This window comes from Toxotes jaculatrix, chromosome 21 (genome assembly GCF_017976425.1).
Source record: "Toxotes jaculatrix isolate fToxJac2 chromosome 21, fToxJac2.pri, whole genome shotgun sequence".
NCBI classification, from domain to species: Eukaryota; Metazoa; Chordata; class Actinopteri; family Toxotidae; genus Toxotes; species Toxotes jaculatrix.
The window spans coordinates 13802791-13825036 of record NC_054414.1 but is presented as its reverse complement, the minus strand read 5'-3'; the positions used below and the strand labels follow the sequence as shown (position 1 = coordinate 13825036).

Sequence of the window (22246 nt, the reverse complement as noted above, 5' to 3'; positions counted from 1 at the left end):
TTACAGCTTTTATTGACCTGAATAGGCTTCTGTGAATGGAATATTTGCTTAAATGCCTTGGGTGTAACCCTGCGTCCCAGAGCAAATTTGGACTTGAGCCAGGATAGCCTTTCTTCAGTGACAGAGCTTTTGTTCTGCACAGTCATAATTTTTATCCAGAGACTTGTGGTTGTTTCAGCCACAAGTGTGTGTCTGTTTGTTTAGAGCCTGCATAAGGACAGATACACAAAGAGCCATGAAGACGACATTTGAGATTTGACAGAATCATTGTTGATATTATTGGAAAAAGGTGCCTAAAACTGAGTTTAGATGCCCAATAGCTCTTATCTGTACCTCCTAAATAAAAAGAGCAATGACTTGATAATGAAAACAGCCCTGGTAAGGACAACACTTTTCCACTGTTTCCACCTATGTGTTTGTTTATGTTGCCATATGGATGGCTCGATGTCCCTCTAAAGGTATGTATGTTCATTTTCATAAAGCACAGCAATACTTGTAGGATTTCCATGCATATGCTTTCAACATTAGCAGTTGGAGAGATTAAAACTTATGGATAGAAATAGCATCACAGCTGTTCAACAGCTCTGCTGCAGCATTAATGAAAACATTACACTTCACCTCAGGGCTCTTGTGAATTGTTCAGCAACACCAATTAATCGATGACCTTCGGTAGATCAGTCTAGCACTAGGGTAGTTACTGGCTTGGCAAAAAGAAATAGATTCAGCGCATAAACCCCTACAAAAGTAAAAAAATGTTTTACATTAAACCTCATTTAAACAAAAGAGGTATAACATAATGATAATGATTAGTAGGCTTTAGAGTGGCTGGGGGGGAGATTTTTTTTTTAGCTTTGAAGAGAGCCGTGCAACCTGTTTTCACCTGTCACCGACTATAGCTTCAACTGGGTCATGCCACCCAGTCTTAAATATCAGGAAGGCGCTGGTTCATGGCTGTTGTTAAGACGTTTAGGTTTATCTGAAATATACTGAGTATCTTCAGCTCAGCTTATACTGAGAAGAATTGAACCAGGAATTCAGCCCTGTGGGACTCCACATAAAATAAGGAAAGGAAGAAACAGAATTGCCAGCAGCCACTTCAAACAACTTGTAGAATCAAAAGGAAGAAAACCAATTTAAAGTAGTTCCATTTAGACCCACCTAGTGCTTGAGTCTCTGAAGTAAAATGGCATCATCTGGGGTCGGTTATCCATAGCTGCACTTAAAGCCAGTGATATTACGATGGTGTGGCAAACATAGTCTGCACTCATAAGGATGTCACTTGTGACTGGAAGTGAAGCATGGAAATGTCAGTGAAAGCCAGATGGAAATTTGTCAAAGGTATTGTTCCCTTCAACAGTTCCTGCCTTTTTGACAGTTTGACACTAAGGGTTATTTGGAGATAGGGTCTACCACCCTAAAACAACACTTTCAAGGGTTTTTCTTAATTAGAGGCGAATGAAGGCCTGTCATCTACCAAACCAAGACAGAGACTCATTAACACTGACAGGAAGTCCATGGAGAATGATTTGAAGAATTTGGACAGTGGAAAGTAAAGATAAGAGACAGACAGATGGATGAGACACAAGGTCATTGAGGGAGACAGGGATTTGATGTTTTTTTTTTTTTTATCTTTTCAACAAAGTAGTTTTAAATAATCTCATAGGACTCTGCAGCAGAGTGACCAAAAAATGGTGCAGTCAGCAAGAGAGTTGTGACTCAAAGGATGAGGTTCAGGTGTGACCAGATGAAGATAATCTGTATGCAAGTGTTTTCTGTAATTACCATATTTATCCATACAGTTCTGCCATGGGCCTAATGTTAAAGGGTCAGTTTTGTAAGTCAGATATTTTCAAATGCAGTTGTTGATCTTTTTGCTGGGAGAGTTTTGTACCAGTCTAAGCCTTGGAAGTAATTCAACTGTGAGTCAGTTAACACTGTCTATGAAAAAAATAAATGTTTTTTTTTATTGTGGTAAACTGACACAGTTAGAAGTTGCAGAAATGACTGGGCTGATACGATAAGCGTGCTAGTCTCATTAAAAACTTAATACATGAGGGAAATTATATGTTGCACAAATGATGAAGATGACAATACAAGACTAAGATGTTGCATAAAATTATTTTTCCAAGCTTGTAACATAACATGCCAAGTTAATTATGAGTTTTTCACACACAGTGTCAACCCACATGCCTTAAAATGCCAGCTGTAAAACATATGTTTCCTCTCAGTGACAAGCTCAGAAGTCACGTGGAGATATGTGAGGGTGCTTTGTGAAGCTAAATGACTCTATGTTTACCAGTCGAGAGTCGCCCGGTTTGTTTGGCACGTTGTTAATTACAATCCATAACCACCATGCCCCAACTAAATGACTTACTGATTTATGGAAAAAGAAATATTTACCCCTTATTTTCCCCAGAACTTCACTTATCAACCGCAAAGCGAAGCAGTTGATTGACTTTATGGGGCCGACATGTAGCGACTATTTCATGAAAATGAAAGAAACTCGAGAGGAAATTGGAGTTGGGATTTGAATGGGATCCCAGCTAGGCCCTGGGATAAGCATCTACATACCACAGCATTACTATAAAGCTAAATAGCAGTTGACACATTTCTGGGTCAGGCTTCATTGCCATTGCATAACAACAATGGTTTCATTGGATGGCTGCCAATGTATTAACAACATATTTCATCATGATTCTAAGCTTGTTGTGAAAGATGAAAAAAAAAAAACCCCTCCTCTATGGTGAGACGGCCTGCTGCTGGGGTGCTGCACTTCAAGATGAAATCTGTGGAAGCGACAACATACAAGCATGAACAAGTGCTTTTGTACTGATCACTATTAGATCAGTTTCAAACAAATGTTTGCTACTTGCTTCTGCAGATTTTAGATAAAGCAGATGGATTAATTGACTTGTTACTGATAAAGACTTTATACATCACAGCATATATCTTCTCATAAAAGCTGCAAACAGGTGCAAGTACTGCTCCCCAAACAGCATGGGCACTCAGTCAGTCAGGGGAACACTGAATCCACCAATGTATCCATTACTTCTTCTTCTTCTGTGTGCCTTTGATTACCCTCGGGATGAAAAGTCACACACTAGCTGTTGTGGTAAACATGAGCTTACAGTCTGCAATTTATCAATGTTACTGGAACCAAGCCTCACTTTTAAAACCTTTTGATGCCAGTTGATTTGCAGAGTTAGAGAAGCCATTATTCAGTCCTTTTCAGTGCCCACTTACTAATAAACTGCCATATTTTATGCAGTACTGTATCCCTTGGAAACTCCAGAAGTTAGAAATGAACCCAAAGACCTCACTATTGTTTTGTAATGGCCCGATGAAAATCCTGCCCACGCTAAGTTTAGGTTTTTTTGATTTGAACTGAAGCACTGTGTCTTTCTTCCCACATGCTTGGGCTGCACTTTGTTTGTAGCAATTCTCTGCCTTAAGGACAGCCGTGTGTTTGATTGTGTCATTGTCCTGTACGTGTTCTGCAGGCTCAATATTGTGAGACGTTCTCAGTGACCGTCATTAAACGCATTGCTTTCCTTTCATCCCGCAGATCAGTGACAGATGCTGTTCATTCCCTTTTAGGTCGATGAAATCTACCATGATGAATCTTTGGGAACCAACATCAACATTGTCCTTGTCCGCATGATAATGGTCGGGTACCGACAGGTGAGCCATGTCACGCGCTGTTGATTTTTTCTGTATATGTGCAAATACATTTTCAAACATCATTCAAGCTTAAGACATTTGCTACAGGACTGGGTTTGAATGCAAACATATTTTCAAATGAATGAACCTCTGTTGCCTGCCCTGTTGATTCAGTGATCTAAACAATGATCTAAAGCTATTTCCAGTAGTACTCTGCTGTTACTGCCTATAGAAAATGTTACTGTATATTTTAGAATATCTGACCTGTTTTGGACAGTGTAATTTGTATGAACTTTACAAAAGACACATTGAAACCACAATCTTGCAACTTTAAAAGAATAGTTTGACATTTTGGAAAACCGCAAAGGTCAGTACAGATTAAATGTTAATTAGTGAGCTTTAGAGGTGGTGATAGGGGGATTTTGTTACCAGTGAACAAAGCCAGTCTAGCTGTTTTCCCCCATTTCCAGTCCATGGTACTCGCTGTATTTTCATATGGATCATACAGATGAGACAGTGAACAAGCTTATTGCCAAAATGCCCAACTATTCCTCAAAGACTGACTCAGTCAGTGTGTTTACATGTAAGTAACTGGGTTACAGCAGCCTTTCTGCTGTAATTATTATTATTACTATTATTATTATATTTTTTTTTACATCATGTATATGAGAAAACTAGCTTCATTTACAAGGAAAGGGGATTACTCACATTTTGATTGACAGGCGCAATTTTGGAATTGCCGCTGTAAAAAATTGTCAACACCAAAGATGCTAAAAAAAAATCTTAACACATTTCTTAACACATTTGATCTCAGTGCCAAAGACCTGTTAGATGATTTTAAAGTGAGAAATGCGTAATACATTCCACTTATTACTGACAACACCACTCTGTGCTGCATACTGTGCGTTAGCTCAGCCAGCAGGGACTGATATTCTGCTTATGTAACAGACAAATCATACATCTACAATGCAGATCACAAACATATTGAAATGGTCCCATATGGCCTGTAACACTGTAATTAAATATTCAGAGGTAGATGCTGCTTGTGTCAACAACATATCAACTTGGTCTAATATCAACTTGGTCATTAGTAGGCTGCAAAATATGTAGTAATGAGGTACAGATATATTAACCATTCTATACTTGGCAACAGATACTAGCATGTCATTTGCTGTACTCGTATGTCCATTTTTCCTCAAGTGCCTTTTAATCAACATAACTGACTGATGCTGCCTGGAGACTGGGCATTTTGCATTTGGCGTCTCCTGTCTGGTTGCCAAAGCAGAGAGATTCTGTTTACACAGCACCAATTAGATGAGCTCAAACATGTTGAATGTGTTACCAGTCCTGTTTGCAGCACACGCTGGGAGAAGAAAGACAAATGTTTTGCCAGCTCCTCTGGACGCTTTCATTTCTCCTGGCCACACACAGTGTGAACAAGCAGGGTTGCTGCTGTCAATCAACACGCTATTTCATCCTCAGCTGAGTTTTGTTGTTGAACATGGAAGACAAAACAGATTTTTTTTTCCCATTTCTGCTTAATATTTGTCACGCTATTTCTAGTTTCCACTTGGAAATCACCTATTTGCAATCATAATTCAACTGTGACATTCCATGCCAGTTTGAGAAAAAAAAACACATACACAGCAGGTTTTTATGTTCAAAATGCAAATCTGGCACTTCATCAAGCAGAGGTGAAACTAGATCTGATCTCTGTGTTTTTTTAGGGGGGAATTGAAATTTTTACTTTATATCATTTCTAATGGTGCTGCCTATTAGCTGCATCACAAAATCACCGGGCACTTCAGCCTTCAAAGAAAGGCTGAAGAAAAGGTGAATGTAATCTCTTATTTTTGGCTGAGCAGACGTCCCCGCTCTGTGACTTTCTCAGGGAAATGAATCCCTAGGTTACCTCCTTTCATGATTTTCAAAGTGAAAGTACACGTGCACCTAAAATGATGGTGTACCGGTGAGAAGTCTCACTCCTTCGCATTACCAAGAGCGATGCCATTTAGAGGGATTTGATAAGATGAACAATTGTTTTTTATTCACGGTTTCAGAGGTAAAATGTTTCCCCCGGTCTTTGTACTTCTACAGTCTATAAGCCTGATCGAGCGTGGCAACCCATCACGCAGCCTGGAGCAGGTGTGTCGGTGGGCCAACACGCAGCAGCGCCGCGACCCCGACCACAACGAGTACCACGACCACGCCATCTTCCTCACAAGGCAAGATTTTGGTCCCGCAGGTATGCAAGGTACTGTATTTTTCTCGATCGAGGCCTGTGCAGACTGAGTGCTGATATCTGCTTCCATTCACAAAGGGGTTGGCTTCAAGTCTTGCCCAGGTAAGGTCAACGGAAACTTAAAAGTGGAGGCTGCACCTGAGGTCTCAAATCCAATTCTGCCAACAGCGATCTCACAGGAAAATACTTGTTGAGTAGCTTTCCAAAACCTTGCTGACTTGACATTGACGCCACCCTGGATATGAAAAATTGAGACTGATTTTGCTGAAGAAGGTTTTTTGGCATGTAGAGAAAAAACAGAAACGTTTGTTATATTATTTAAGTAAACTGTTGTTTTTTAGTCTTTATTAACTTTTGTTAAGCTCAGTATGAACTTGTCTTTACTCATAAATAATCAGTAGATAATTCCCTATCCTAATAATACATGTATGCAGCCATTAAGAGAAGATTTGTACCATACATGTTGTTCTGTCAGTTTAGCATTTGTCTCATGCTGTATTTCTTCTTTTCAGCCCTTCAAAACAAAATTTGAAGTGAGCAGCCAAACCGCCAGAGAGACTGGGCCCAGAATGAACAAAGCTCAATATCTCGCATTGACCTGTGTATATTTTTAACTTTTAAAGCACATGTGTCATGTTTAGAGGACGGCCCGAGGCTACCTGGTTTGCTTGTCACACCTTCGGATGTTGCCATAGCTGCGGTTGTGTTGTGTTCATAACAAGCCCAGTTTCTATGGCACCTCGCACTGTGCTGGGCTGGACTCAGTGCTGTGTCACAGGGTCATGAGCAGACATCACACTCTTTTGTCAAAGTTTAGCTGTGAGATTCTATATCCAAATACAGATATTGGGCCGTGGGATGAATAGAGGAAAATGTGTTCTGTCTGTGGTGGAACTGCAAAGCAAATGGAGATGAAACAGCTTCTCTTGAAGTGATAATGACTTTGCCACATTTACAAATGCACTATAATCAAATCCTATGATTTCTGGCGTTTTTGATCCTTGTCACTGATTTATTTCCCATGCAGTATGCTCGGTGTGTGACAGAGACCATCTCTTTCCTCGCTCATGACATCAGCTAGAGAGAAATACATTTTTGAACCCAGCTGCTGCTGCTGAGCCTTTTCGCTTCAACGTGCAAAGCTCCCGATGGCTTCTTCATGGGAATGTAATCTGCATTCTCCTGAATTGCTTTTATCTGCCTTTAAGATAAAGGGTCATGCTCTACATCTGCTTTCATGTTTCACTGTTTCACTCGCAGCACTAAATACGTCCATCAGCCACAGAATCATCAACCATGTGGATCAGAAAGTGGCCTTTGTGAAGTCATATCACACTCTGCTGTGACTGAAATAACTTGCTGCAGACATTGCTCTTTTTCAGCACCATCATAATAACACGATATATGTGCTTTTTAAGAGTCTTTATCATCGGCTGTCTGTCTGCTGCATTTTCTGCTTTTTACCTGCATGCCAAAAAGGTCTTCTGATGGTCAGAAAGCATGAAAATTATCTGAAAGCCGCCAAAAGAAGGCCGGAACGAGCGTGCTTCTGGTCCAAACCAAAGGCGCTAAGCTGAAATCACTGCACACCTCTTGATCGAGTTATGTTTAATGTCTGTGCTTTGCTTAAAAGTTTTTCGTCCTGGTGAACTGTGTGATATGTTGTTATGCCGGGCGGATGTCTGCGGGGTAATGATGACAGGCTTCCGAGCTTGCTGTTTAATTTGGGACTTGCTTTATGTATAGAGAACACACAATGACAAAGGAGCTCCAGTCTCCTTCACACCACCTCCACTCCACCACACAGCTTTAACCAAGGTGCTTTTAAGGTGTTTTATTACAGACAGAAAGGCTTCAGTATTTGAATTTTGCGTCTTCGGTTAGGCATAGCCTGAAGATGTATTTTATAATCCCTGAATGGCATCTGGCTCTGAATGCAGACTTACTTCACTACAACACTGCATTACCCTTAACTGAACATGTTGATGTGGTACATCATGTACAGACGCTTTCAGTTAGTGACTCATTACAAGCATTTCCCCCTCTCCTTAGTGCACCTTGAGGCTTTGCTTTTATTATTTTGAGTGTTTCTGCCTAAATGCAACCTAGTGTGTCACATCAAAAGAAATATGCACATAGATATGTGGGCTGATCGTAGAAAGAGACTGAGCAATCTTCACAGTCTCTTTTTTTAAAAAATGTAGTTATCTAAGCTGACAGCCTGCCATGCATCTAGAAAAGACTGGAGACCTTCACAATGACTGCGGTTACGTCATGTATAGCTCTCTTAAGTTCAATAATGTTGCACCAAGAGATAATTTTCCACCTCCATCATCAGCACTGCATGAGAATGTCACGACCTTCATCCTGGTGCTTGATTATTAGGGCTGTGTGGTCTTTTCTATTGCCCAGGTTATGCTCCAGTGACAGGGATGTGCCACCCGCTGAGGAGCTGCACTCTGAACCATGAGGATGGCTTCTCCTCCGCCTTTGTGGTTGCTCACGAAACCGGCCATGTGTGAGTAATGGTGTGATGATGAAAAGACCAGCAGAGTCTCACAGGATTTTGCTGCATGCAATTAAGCTGACGGTTTTGCATGGGAACTGTAGTCTGTAATCAAAGGCAGAGTCCTTTCACGTGGCTCTGTTGTCTTAACCAAACAAGGCATCTGGTTGCCTCAGAGTGAGCATACAGGTACTCAACCAGGCAACATGAGCTATATACGTGTAATCAATACCGCATCTGCAGATGTGTATTTTTGTCATGTATATACAATCAGTGTCCACTTTATTAGGTAAAGGTACCTGTGCAGTTTAACACATCCAATACCTAAGTCTACTTTTATACCTACAATGTTGAGTTTTTGTGACACTCTCATAGAGATGGTAATAATGGTGGTGTTGTACTGGACTGCATAACACTGAGTAATGTTTCTAATATTTTAGAAAAAATCTATACATTTGAGTATCCACAGGGATTAGTCCGTAGCAGTGAGTATAAAAAAACTGTAAAATACTGGAGGTTGGCTCTAATGCTTTGTCATATTCTTATAGTGGTTTCATATTTATTGTATAGACATGAAAGTGGTATTGGTTTTCTCATCTCATCTCAACTTATGGCAAGAAAGTAAATGTATTTAGTTCCACCTCTGTGCAGCTATGTCGCTGATTATTTAAGGTTCGTGAAACAACAGGCTGCATTCTCTCTGTCTATGAACTTGTGGAGCTGCAGTCTGACTCATTAGCAGCTTCTTCCTGTGGTCGTACACCATTATCATGTATAACTACTGCTCAATTTCACACAGACTTCTTCTCCTCTAATGGGGCTCTAAAGGCTTATGAAGTACAGTCTGTGAACTACGCTGCGGCACAAACATCTAAAACTGGCCAGACAGACCTGATTGACTGTCACATCACACAAAAGAACAGACGAACAGGTCACTCACCTCTTCATCTGCTACCACTGTAAAGGTGGCAGACGCCATGATCTGCCTGTTGGTGCTCAGAGACCTTGTCAACAAGCATGACTAACTCAGAGATTGAATCCATCACTTTCACGAGGTTTAGAGTACCTGTGCCTTTTTTGCACTGATTGATAAGCTTTCTTTTTTTTTTTTTTGCATCTTCTCTCCCTTTTTCCTTCACTCTCAGTAATCAGTCGTGTATGCCAGTAGTACCTTCTTAGATTTCTACCTCCTCCATCAGATTCTTGAAGGTGTTTTGTGTGAGGACAGTAGTTAACCTCTAAATGCTGAATTATTCTCTGTAGGCAAAGGAAGTAGTGAAATGCACTGAGAGTGAGTTTGATGTGTGTGTCAAAATTTACCAGTGCAATTTGCTGCCTTTAATTGTACCTGTGACAGTTGGGCAGTGTTTATTCGCCAGAATAAATTAGCCAGATCTGAGCAGCTGTTCTTCTATGTTAGCCTTTTCTAAGACATGTTACAGCTGTAGCTTCTGGAGGATTGCAGGGTTTAATTACACCCTATTTAATTTTTTTACATATACATTTAAGCAGCACAGTGTCTCCCGGGTTAAAACCAGACCTGACCAGCTGGGTCCTGTCTATCTCTTCATGTCTGCGTGGGTTTCCTTTGTGTGCTCTGGCTTCCTCAGTCCAAACACATGCAGGTTAGGTGAAATGAATCCTATTAATTCCAAAGAGGTGTGAATACTCTATGTTCTTTCACAAGTTGTAGCTATATGATAGACAGGAAGCCTCTCTGAGGTATTCTCTGCCTCTTCTCCTGTGCATGCTGGGATAAGCTTCAGCTTCTCATGATCCTGAACAGGATGAGGGAGTATAGAAGCTGGATGGGTGGATATATTAGAATAGTAAAGCTGTCCACAAGAAAGGGAATCCTACACTGCTTCATTAATGTACATTGTTACTGAGGTCAATAAAGTAAGTGTCTTGCTGGTGAACATGCAAGTTCAGGAATAACATCTAGCTAAAAGTAATGCATCCTCCTTCATGCAGGTTATAATGTTCAGTTTTTGTTGAAACTGTGTAAAGAGGTGTTAATTCAACTGTATGATAATTTTGGAGGATCACATAATATCTGTTTAACAGGCTTGAATTGCTCTTTAGATTGAACTTTGAGAATTCACGTGTTGTCAGATCCCACTGGGATGGCTCATGACAGATCATGTTATTCTCTCACCCCCTGCAGACTACATTTCAGTTCATTGTCACTACAAAGAAACGACAGATGCCAGCAGCACCACAGAGTCCTGCCCTCTCTCCTGTTCCTCTAGCTTCTGTAACTCAGTGGGTTTTCTCATTGGGTTTGTCCTTAATTAGTCTCTGTGAAAAGCTGCTAATACAGGAGTACGTACTTTGATCGTTTCAACAAAGAAAAAAATATTTAGTTGGCATTCAGTAACTATGGTGTCCATACTGCTTTGTCAGCGTGTCAAAGACTTTTGAGATACAATGCTTTAAACTCAACCTGAATGTATATGGACATTATATAGCAAGTACATGTGTTGAGAGTGGTTTCACAGACAGAAACCTCATAGCTAATAGAGAGCTCACATTACATCCTAACCCCCCGTAGGCAACATTTCACGTAATTTCCGTACAAAGAAATGACAAATGCTAGTAGCTCTATGGAGAGCGAAAATCCACCCCCTTCTCTTGTTCCACCAGCTTCTGTAACTCATCATAATTGGTTCCCTTTTACGGTCTCCAATGACAACCACCTACACTCTCCACTAATGTCATTTTCCAACGTTTTAGCTGCAATGTGTGTGCCGTTTGACCAATGTCTGTTTTCATAGCTCTCCACTTGCCTGATTTCAGTCTGTCAAAGCGGTGGCTTTTAAAGGAATAGTTCAACTTTTTGAGAAATTCAACTATGTCCTTTCTTGTAGAGAGATATAATGGAAGATTAATACCACTGTTATGTTCTGTATGGTAAATATGAAGCAGCCACCACCAACCGGCTCTTTTAGCTTTGCACAAAGACTGGAGATACAGGGAAGAGCTAGCCTGGCTCTGTCCAAAGGTAGTAAGTTTCCAGTGACTTTGCTGGTCATCGTTTGCTTACACTGTGTGCATCTCCTGTTCAATAAACCTTTTTTCCCCTCATCAGGCTTGGTATGGAGCATGATGGCCAGGGGAATCGCTGTGCTGATGAGACCAGTATGGGGAGCATCATGGCACCACTTGTCCAAGCAGCGTTCCACCGCTATCACTGGTCACGTTGCAGCAAGCAGGAGCTCAATCGATACATCCAGTACATTCTGCTTCTCCAGTCCCATGATTTCTCATTTTCTCTTGGCCCCATATGTGTGTAATGCTGCACATCTTATATGTGGAGCTCAATATGTTATTGATTTTTTTTTTTTTTTGTAGAACTTTCTCCAAAGATCTCACCTTATATCACATTTAGGACTATGCTATTGTCATCTTTTCCTCAGCTCCTATGACTGCCTGCTGGATGATCCCTTTGAACACAAGTGGCCCAAGCTTCCCGAGCTCCCTGGAATAAATTATTCAATGGACGAGCAGTGCCGCTTTGACTTTGGCGTTGGTTATAAAATGTGCACCGCTGTAAGTCTCTCACACTTGTTTAATTAATTTATTTAAATTGTATTAATTAATTCATTTATTTAGCCCCTCTGAGTCAGCGGGAAACCTGAAGTGCCCTCGCAAAGATAAACATTTACAACATGTCACTGCGTTACAGAAGATAAAAATAAAATAACAGTACAATATAAACACAGAATATATAAAGTCCTTACACATTGTCTTTTTTGATGCTCATGTAGAAAGTCAAGAATGTGGCTCCAATGGGAAATTTTAAAAAATCAAACACGAATTTAGCTCAGAATGCTGTACAGTAAAGGTGGATTTTCCTCTTTCAGCATGAAGAGGCTGAATGAATGAGTCTTTTTACCCGTCTACATTTCCAGCAAGAATAGCTCAAGCTCAAATTTGCTGTTTCTTCATTTAGTTTCGAACCTACGACCCTTGCAAGCAACTGTGGTGCAGTCACCCCGACAACCAGTACTTTTGCAAAACAAAAAAAGGACCTCCAGTGGATGGAACAGAGTGTGCGCCAGGAAAGGTGGGAAATGTCTCTGAATCTGCTTTAGATTATAAGTTCTATTGTACAGTAATTGCAAAGTGGAGCTCTCTAATGATAGGAAGCAGAGAGAAAATCAAAAAGCTGGAAATGGTTTCAGAGTCATTAGTTTTCACTTTTTGACCTTTCTTTCTTTCAGTCTTATAGGTCTGTCTTTTCTCCTGTCTTTGTCATTGTTTCAGTGGTGTTTCAAGGGCCACTGCATCTGGAGGTCCAGCCAGCAGCCTCAGGGCCACGATGGGAGCTGGGGCTCCTGGTCAAAGTTCGGCACCTGCTCCAGAACTTGTGGAGGTGGTGTTCGCTCCCGCAGCCGACAGTGCAACAACCCTCCGTGAGTGTTGTGGCAGCAAGTAAAGTGATTCTGGGTGGCAAAAAAAAGAGAGCGCACTGAAACAAAATCTATTATTTATTTAGTTGCCAAATAGTTTATATGATCTGTGTGTTCATCCAACAGATGATGACATACTGTAGAAGTGTGAGTGTAGAGCTGGATAGCAGAGCTGGTTTTTGATCCAGCACTTGAATTGAAAGTGTTCAAGAGCTACTGTATATATCGCTGCCATTTTTCCCCTTTTTTCATACTTTAAAACTTTAATGTGATGACATTTTCTCTTTCCGTCTCTTAACATCATTTTTTAGTTAACTCTCATAGGATGCAATGTACAAAGGGAGTGAATTGGTGGAAGTAAAGAAACGGTCAAGATGATTAGCAGACAAAAAAGTATTCAATTTTTGGAAACATTTAGCTTTCATCTTGTTAAGTCTTATTGGCAGGAGGATTTAAGGAAAAAAGTAGATTTCCTGCATACAGTCTATGAGAACAGTGCTGTGACATTCATTATATAGGACATAATTTATAGAAATAGTATGCAGCAAGCCTTTTTCACCAGATGACATTTTGACATGTCACAGTAAGAAAATCACAGGTGCACGTAATAAAATCAATGTTGGCTGAATTCCATTTAGCTGCTCACAGTTACAGGGCCCTGGTATTGTGCATGCTGGCTCACTGTCACACTGTCATGGCTCACTGTGACACTTGAATAGAACAGAGCCATTGTTAACGCTATAAGTAACACCTGTGCTTTTCCTTCTGTGAAATGTCAAAATCTCTGCTTTGTGCAGTTAATTAACTTTACACCTTCAAATTCAGCATCTCAAACCGGTGGCAGATAAAGCCTTCACAATAAAGGCCACCGTAGTGAGGGCCTGTAAATTGTGTTTCCCATGTAGCATGGTTAGATGATCTGATAGAGAGTAGGAGAGTAACACATTTGGAATGTTAATGCCACTGAAATGGCAGTGCTTTATATGGTTTCTTCTTTTAAATTTATATATTGAAATCTATAGAAGCCCTGAGAGGCAAGTGAGAAAAAAATGGTGATCCATTTTCTGTCTGATCTAAATTGTCCTCTCTCCTGTGTTTATGACTTATGAATAGGCTAAAAAAACAGGTTTTGTTTGTCACTGATCAGGCCCGCCTACGGTGGTCGAGATTGCCCAGGCTCTGCTTTTGACTACCAGATGTGCAACACTGAGGAGTGTGCTGGTCCTTACGAGGACTTCCGTGCTCAGCAGTGCATCCAGAGGAGCAACAAATACCACAAAAACATCAAGCACACCTGGCTACCGTATGAGCACCCGGATGGTAAGTGCATATAGGGTGAAGCAAAGTTGGCTCCCTCTTTCAGAGATGAGCTTAAAAGTTTCTTGAAAAGCAACAAAAATGCACAAATGATATTTGCAGGAGCAGCTGCTTGCACACATATTCAGAATGAGCTGGGTGTTATCTGTCCACTGTATACACTTCTGAAGATATTTGGGATATTCATTGTGTTTTCAGAGGGCCGTAAATGTGAGCTGAGCTGTAAGTCAAAGGAAACGGGAGAGGTGGTGTTCATGAACCAGGTGATGCATGATGGGACCCGATGCAGCTACTTAGACCCCTTCAGCGTGTGTGCTCGAGGAGAGTGCCTGGTATGTATTCACCTAAACTGTATGCTCTCTCAAACACAAATATTAGCATTAAGACATATAAAATATATTTTTTTTAAAAATATGCATTTTTTTTCTCTACCCATGTTGAGAAATCCACAATCTATGAATATACAAACATTTTTCATTTCAAAACTTAATACATCTTAAAGTCACATTTCCGGTTTAGCACACAGAAACTTTCCTCCTTCAGCAGATAAATGTGAAAACAGCCTGCTAGTGTCAAACTCTGTACCCATATCATCCAGCACAGGTAAGGTCAAACATCCAAAAAAAGGAACAATAAGCAAAGCACACTGTTGACTGGAGGAAGACTTTAAATGTCACATTTTAATCTAATTCTCAAATGACAAAGTTATCTCATTCATAATTTTAATTACAATGTTAGAGTGGGTGGACATTTTTTGTAAATGCCAATCACATGACAAAAACATGTTGAACTTCAGTTGTTTAATAGCAACATATTCTTCAATTTTTAATTATTTTTTAAAATTACAAATTAAAAGATATGTAAATTAAAACTTGTTTTAAATGACATGATAATTCTGTATTCAAATTACAAAATAAGGCTGATTTATGAGTGCAATATATTTATGTTTCATTAAACGTGTTGCCTTTAGCACTAATTTCTATGCCATTTTATGCCAGCGATAAGCATCCTCATGAATGCCAGGAGAAATATTGAATAATAAACATCACTTGTCAAGGAGCTGAGTTTAGAAATACCATTATATTTTCTTACCTTGACCTTTTACTAGGAAGTTCTCTGATGATGTAAATAGTGGCCTAGAAAGAGTTATACAGATATCTCACTATGAAACTGTAAATAACTGTGACGGAAATACTGGACTCTTCTGCACTCTGATCTAACACAAACACACACAGACATTATTTTGTCTCAATATTCACCTTGGGCATAATGTTGGGACTCATTGTTGTAGGCCAATCACTCAGTGTTTTGGCTGCACTCTGTTATGTGTGGGTGTGTTTCCAGTATGCATCATCATGTTAAACGAGGCTCTGAACCAGATGTGCGCTGCATTTTCCCATGGCATCACTTTCCCAGTGGAGTAATCTCACTCTGTGTAAAAGTCAGATGCAGCATTGCCCTGATTTGATTGACTGTCTTGGCCCTTCTCCCCTCACAGCATGTTGGCTGTGACAAGGAGGTTGGTTCTTACAAACAAGAGGACAAATGTGGAGTGTGTGAGGGGGACAACTCACACTGTCGCACCGTGAAGCTGACACTCACCAAGACGCCCAAAAAGAACGGTAATTATCATCTGTGTGGATGGACCAGTGCTGAAGTCAGCAGCTTTGCTTCAGAAGAGTCATTATATTACCTGGCTCTCATCATTTAAGCTCAAAATCACTTATCCAGAGGCCTTAAACACATCTTCTCAGTCTTCTGTGACTGACCACAGCCTATATCCCACACTATCATCAAACAAAGGACTACATTTTCTGTCTCAGTGTCTTGATTCAGAAATAATTGGCTGCTATTACAACCCAGAATAAGTACCCACTGTTTAAGGCTCCCAGCTGTACTGTACTGTGTCTCTTTGTCTTGTTAGGAATGCTGAAAATGTTCGACATCCCAATAGGAGCCCGCCACATTGTTATCGAAGAGAACGAGACCTCCCCTCATATAATTGGTGAGTCTGTCTCACATCCTTTTCCAAAGGGGGATAACACATAAAAATGTTGGTGCTAAGTAACAGAATTGGTTTGTAAATAGAATTTATTAACACAAGTCCATTTTTTTTAAATGTTACACATTTCTTGTGTGTGAATGTGTGCATGCTTGCATACCTAGATCAGTGAGCTAACAGGGAGCTCATAGTTTTCCACCACATCACATCATGCATCTATCTCTGTGGAATACAGCATCCAAAAGAAAGACTCTAAAGCACTAAGAGAAAGAGTGAAACAGTCCTTAACTGAATACATCAGCGTGTTAGGGGACTGCTTGGATGTTCTAAGGTTCAATTTTATGAGTCTCAGTGAAGTCCAATGCACAAAGTGAAGACTCAGAAGGCTCTAAGAAATACAGCTCCTAAGTGTCTGACCAAATGGATTTCATCAAACACTTCTATACAAAAGTAGATTAACTCACATCATCTCTGACTTCTGCACAGAGAACCACAGGGTAAATACATTGAGGGAATAATGCACAAAAAACATGTGCATCAAGTAATCCACCCTATGTTGGCTTAAGTGGTGGCCCTGAAAGGTTTGGATCTTGCTGTCTCCATCCTGTCATGGAGGACAGCAGTGTGAATTTGAAGCACTTGTACCTACTGTTTTTTTTTACAAGGAACACTAAAAAGATGAAAACAATCAGCACTTAAGTCTATCTTATTTCTCTGTGGAATATTTCAGATGTCCGTGCAGTTAGCACAGCTGATGAGTCACATCACAGGTGCTATGGTTCTGTGAAAAGAAAAAAAAAAGTTTTCTAATTTAAGCTACACTGACACGCTAATGGCTTTTAATTTGAGCTAAATGTAGCTGAGTAGGTGGAACAATGCGTTGAGAATGGCTTCATAAGTGCAGTAAATGCAGTCTGCAGTAGGAAGCATGATGTCAGAATGTCTTCAGGTAGGTGAAGGGGTGACAGACTTATATTTTTCTGCTTACAATGGGTCTCTATGCGACTGACGAGGATGAGTCAAGATCACCGTGGCATTCAGCCAAACCTTCCCTCTCCTCTTTTCTCCACTCTTTTTCTTTCTGGTTTTTATTAGCTCATGGGAAGAAGAGATGACACACAACTTGGAGGAATTACTGTTGGCTAACCACAACGCCAAACATCTCAAAATACATACTGACACGTTCCCCTTCTTAAAGGAAAATCTCTGAGTTGTTTGGCGAGGGAGGGCTGATTATGAATATCTGTTCAATTTTTGAGATTTTTGATAAATTAAACTAAAAACTACATGATGTGCACACATTCATAACATACTTTTTTTTGCTCATTACTGACAGCTGTGAAGAATCAAGTTACTGGAAACTTCATACTGAATGCAAAAAGTGAAGAAGCTGAATCAAAGACCTTTATCGAAAATGGTTTACAGTGGGAGTATTCCATGGACAGTGGGAAGGAGACCCTGAAAACAACAGGCCCTCTCCATGAAGGCATCGTGGTTCTGGTGAGTGAGACAGGATCATCTCATTTTAATTTGCTTTTTTATGATTTTCGTTGTTTGTCTAACAAACTTTCTTCTCTTCACTGCAGGTCATTCCCCAGGAGGAGGATGCAAAAATAAGCTTGACATATAAGTATATCATACATGAAGATCTGCTACCGCTTATTACCAACAACAATGTACTGCTGGCTGAACTGGACACCTATGAGTGGGCGCTGAAAAGCTGGTCTCAGTGCTCCAAACCCTGTGGGGGAGGTCAGTGAGTATATATGTAAAAAAAAAAAAAAAAAAAAAGCAATTAAATCTGTATACGTATAAGTCAGAAAACATTATGGTTTCAGATTTGTCTATTTAACTACACCATATGACTGTGTGACCTTGCAAGAAGATGTCATAATGTCCGTTTTCTATTCCTCAGGCATACAGTACACAAAATATGGGTGCAGGAGAAAGAGTGACAGCCGTTTGGTGCATCGTAATTTTTGTGAAACCAGCAAAAAGCCCAAACCCATCCGCAAACGCTGCAATGTGCAAGAGTGCAGCCAGCCCACGTAAGTGCAGCTGTAGATGGTACATCCATACTTTTGAATTTCAAAAGCTAATTCAGCATTAAAAGTGGTAATAATGGCTTTACCTCCATATGTTCATCCTGGCATCATTTATGCAATTTTAGAGGGAACATAAGTGCTAATCTTGACTAGTGGAGGAGAAAAAAAATTCAATTGCCGTGTGACATGGAAGCCTTTTTCAAAGAGCCTGCTGTGCTGACAGGTGGGTGGTAGAAGAGTGGAGTCCCTGCAGTAAGACCTGCGGGAAGCTCGGCTACCAGACCAGGGTGGTACAGTGCATGCAGGCGCTCCACAACGGCACCAACAGGCCCGTCCACAGCAAACACTGCACCGAGAATCGGCCCGAGACCAGGAGAGCCTGTAACCACACCATATGCCCTGCCCAGTGGAGGACAGGGGCGTGGTCTCAGGTGAGTCAGGTCAAACTTAATATCGAACTCAGCTGGGTTATTGTCCAGGTGTCTCTTAAGTGGAGATTTACACCAAATTAAAACACGTTGTACCACAGTTCTTACGTAGAAATCAGTTCTTACTAAACATTTACGCCTAGTAGCTGCCAGGTGCAACTGTTGTGTAGCTAATTGAACTAGCTAACTGGCAGCTAATGTTACCTCGCTAATATATAATTTGGGGCTGGGCAAGTTAGCGCGTTATTATCGCATTAACGCATTAATGAATTAACGCCGAACAAACAGTGTGAGGGGTGGGGTGGTGGTTCGGCAGACTACGTTGGATGCAACGTGTGGCAGAAGTATAGGTAAGCAAGACAAGCTAGCAAATGGCATAGCGAAGTGGATAGCTACAAGCTCTTTGCTAAAGCATCGGCTAGGCTAGGCGGCTACATCCAGAGGCTTCCGGCTTCCTCCAGCCGTGGACAGGGGCTGCAGTGTCCGTGTTTGTTTGCCAATGTTCGGATAGGTTTTTGTGACTATCCGAACATTGTCGGATAGTCCAGTAGACTGTACTAACCGACCGTCGAAGGAGTCTGTGTTGCAGTTTTTTTGTGTGTTTGCACTAATTAGCATGTATTAGCATATTTTACTGCTGTCTTATGACTTAATTGCCGATTTATGGTCGCTGCTGATACAGATGGAGGACCAGAGCAGCTAATGTTAAGAACGCTGTTGCGGTTTTTTCCGTGCTCCCAGAGTCTTTGCGGGAATACTAGGCTACAATTTTATTTCGTCTTATTTTTCCGACATTTCATGGACAGAGCAGCTCCGTCAGTAAGCGGCTGCTGTTGTTTATGTGCTGCTGTAACTGTACGTAGATAGTGGATGGAAGCAGCGGTGAAAGCCGGTAAATATTAAATATTGCTCTGAGCTAAGTGGGCGTGTTCTCGGCCGGCTGACCCGTAGCGTAACCGCCTCTCCGCCAAATATGGAAAGAACACTCCCACTAAAATCCATGATGGCGCAGCTCAAATGCCCATGGTTTGGTCACAAAACCGACTCCCCGAAACCATGAAATATGAATTTTAAAAACAAATGAAAACCAGTAAACAGACAGGAATAATACAGAAATGTGTCGCATCATGTCATCCACTGTGCAGTTTTACCATTTCTCATTTGACTCTCATGAAGACCCAAAAGGAAAATGAGTTTATGCTAAATATACACCATGTCTGAAAGATATAGAAGAAGGTGAAGACTTTATTTTGAAGGGGAAGTGACAGGGTTTGGAAGCATAGTAAATATATAATGAACTGCTGCTGCTCTGTAATAACACATTAATATGATTCCTATGGCTGTAACTTGTGTGTGTATCTGTGGTTGTTGTGTATTAGTGCTCAGTGACCTGTGGCGAAGGAATCCAACAAAGGCAGGTGGTTTGCAAGGCCAGCGACAACACCATTGGAGAATGTGAGGGCGAGAAGCCGGAAACAGTCCTCATTTGCAAACTCAGTCCATGTCCAGGTGAGATCCACACACATGTCATTTGGAGACAGAGTTGATCAATTTTCCAGCTGACTGATTTGCTGCCCTCCTAACATTCGCTGTTAAAGAAACTGGCTCTGCATGATCAAGTCATTTCCGTTTCGTGATGGATGTAGAAAGACTGACTGTAAATAGCTGGCACAAAGACTTGTATGTTTCTTTGGAAGAACCTGTGGGTGGTTTACGTCCTGTACATTTAGTCATAATTCCTTAGAAGTAGATTTAAACTCAGCCAAATGAGGATACTTCACTTAGTGTATAATGTTTGCTTGACTCAGACGTAATCTCACTGCCAAATCAAACAGAACATATGCTTACATGATAACTCCCTCATGGGTACGGGCAGCATGTAGCCAGAACAGTTACAATTGCAGGTTTAACACAACAATTTGGTGGTCAAAGGTCACTATTACATTTATGGCCATAACTCAATAATTCACATGCTAATTCTGAGATTATTTCACAGAAATGTCTAATAGGTTAAAATGATGAAGTTAACATTTTATATCGACAAGGTTTGGGTTCAACTTCAGTGTGGCATCATAATGTTCCGCCAATACCCTTAACACCTTTTATTAAATTCCTTCAAAGTCTTCACTCAGTCTTCACTCAGTATCTTAAATGAGTCTGGACATACATGGAAGTAAACTGCAACTTCAGACATACAAATTGTAGGTTTGCTTCTATAAATCACACCAGCTGTTCTAACTACATCCGGTCCTTAATGTATTCTAAGGACAAAGAACCTTCTGAAAACGCAAAGGAAACCCACTCACGGTTTTTCTCATGTTGCTTCCTCTTCAAAGAGCTATGACCCGCCACTGTTTTTTTTCTGTTTCCCTGTGCAGGCAGTGACTGATAAATGGAGTGGTTTTTGTCAAAAACATGAAGTCCAGGTTGTGCCCTGTGTTCTGTAAATAGCACCAGGCTTTATTATAGATTTCTTAACAGCACAGCTCTGTTTTCTTACAGTAGTGAGAGGTTGTCAAAAACCTTTCTTGGGTCTTGTGGCTCCTGTTTTAATGTCTTATTTAGGAATATTTTTAGCCTCATTTTTGTTCTGTCTTTGCTGTTATGTACTTCAGGACAGCCAGTGTCTTCTCTCACTGTTGAAACAATGGGAAACTCCACAGTAACAGATGAAGCTATACATCAAAGGGTTCCTGAAAAGCCTGTCCACAAAATTTCTTCAAGTAAGTCAATATGTTAATTTTCTCAGAAATCAGTCACATTGATCTAAACTTAAACATCTACAGTAAAAATGCTTTTTCTTCAGTCTTGCTCTTAGTGATGTCCTCTCTCCTGTTGTTACTAGATGAGCCATGTCTGGGGGATAAATCCATTTTCTGTCAAATGGAGGTTCTTGCCCGTTATTGTTCCATCCCTGGATATAATAAGCTTTGTTGTGAGTCTTGCAACAAGAAAGAAAACCTCGCCACTCATGCTCCTGACCTCCAAAACACCCCAGTGGCCTCAGTTGAACCTGAGCCCTCCTTTCCTTCTCAAACTTCATCACCCAAGGCTCCTCTACCCGCTACAACCCAGAGCCCTCCCCAAACCACTAAAGCCATCAGCAGACGGCCACGGTCCACTGCCCCAGCGCCCACCACCGCGACCACTGCTGAAGCCTTGCCATCCACAGGTGCTGCTCTACCCCAGGTTCCCACCAGCAACTCCTTCCTCACAGCTGGGAAGGGAGACTCAGACCCGGGGCCTCTTCTACCTCCAGGGCCGGCACGGCCCACAGCAGACTCCAGTGGAGGTGCCTCTAAAGAGCACAGTCCAAACAGCACTTTAGGCCCAGTCACTGCCAGGTCAAGAAGGGACAATTTAGGATCTGAGAGGGACTCGAGTCACAGAACCCTGTCAGCTTAGAAACAATGAACAGTGAGCAGCTCATCCTTTGCAGCATCTGATAGACTTGCAGTCTTGCTGCATATATTTTAATTTTTTTTTCCATGCCTTTCCATGCCATGTCTTGCTGCATATATTTTAAGTTTTTTTTCCATGCCAGTGAACTGACCAGTGATGGTTACCTCATCAAATCTCCAGAGCGATCTGCGTGCTGCGTCGCTCTGTCCTCTGTGCTTCAAGTATGAAA

At 41.0% G+C, this 22246-nt stretch overlaps 1 protein-coding gene across 1 annotated transcript in view; it reads left to right on the top strand.

Annotated features, from left to right (window-relative positions):
• LOC121201449 (A disintegrin and metalloproteinase with thrombospondin motifs 3) overlaps positions 1–22035 on the top strand; it is a 37051-nt gene extending 15016 nt beyond the window's left edge. Inside the window, exons 5-22 of the mRNA XM_041067287.1 lie at positions 3598–3681; positions 5758–5914; positions 8315–8420; positions 11500–11643; positions 11828–11960; positions 12364–12477; positions 12678–12826; positions 13971–14143; positions 14339–14472; positions 15639–15762; positions 16065–16145; positions 17479–17642; positions 17729–17894; positions 18058–18190; positions 18411–18618; positions 19995–20124; positions 21231–21338; positions 21461–22035. Of these exons, the coding sequence (XP_040923221.1) occupies positions 3598–3681; positions 5758–5914; positions 8315–8420; positions 11500–11643; positions 11828–11960; positions 12364–12477; positions 12678–12826; positions 13971–14143; positions 14339–14472; positions 15639–15762; positions 16065–16145; positions 17479–17642; positions 17729–17894; positions 18058–18190; positions 18411–18618; positions 19995–20124; positions 21231–21338; positions 21461–22020 (2868 nt within the window). The 3' untranslated portion in view covers positions 22021–22035. The remainder of the gene's footprint in view (positions 1–3597; positions 3682–5757; positions 5915–8314; positions 8421–11499; positions 11644–11827; positions 11961–12363; positions 12478–12677; positions 12827–13970; positions 14144–14338; positions 14473–15638; positions 15763–16064; positions 16146–17478; positions 17643–17728; positions 17895–18057; positions 18191–18410; positions 18619–19994; positions 20125–21230; positions 21339–21460) is intronic.
• Positions 22036–22246: the final 211 nt, after the last annotated feature.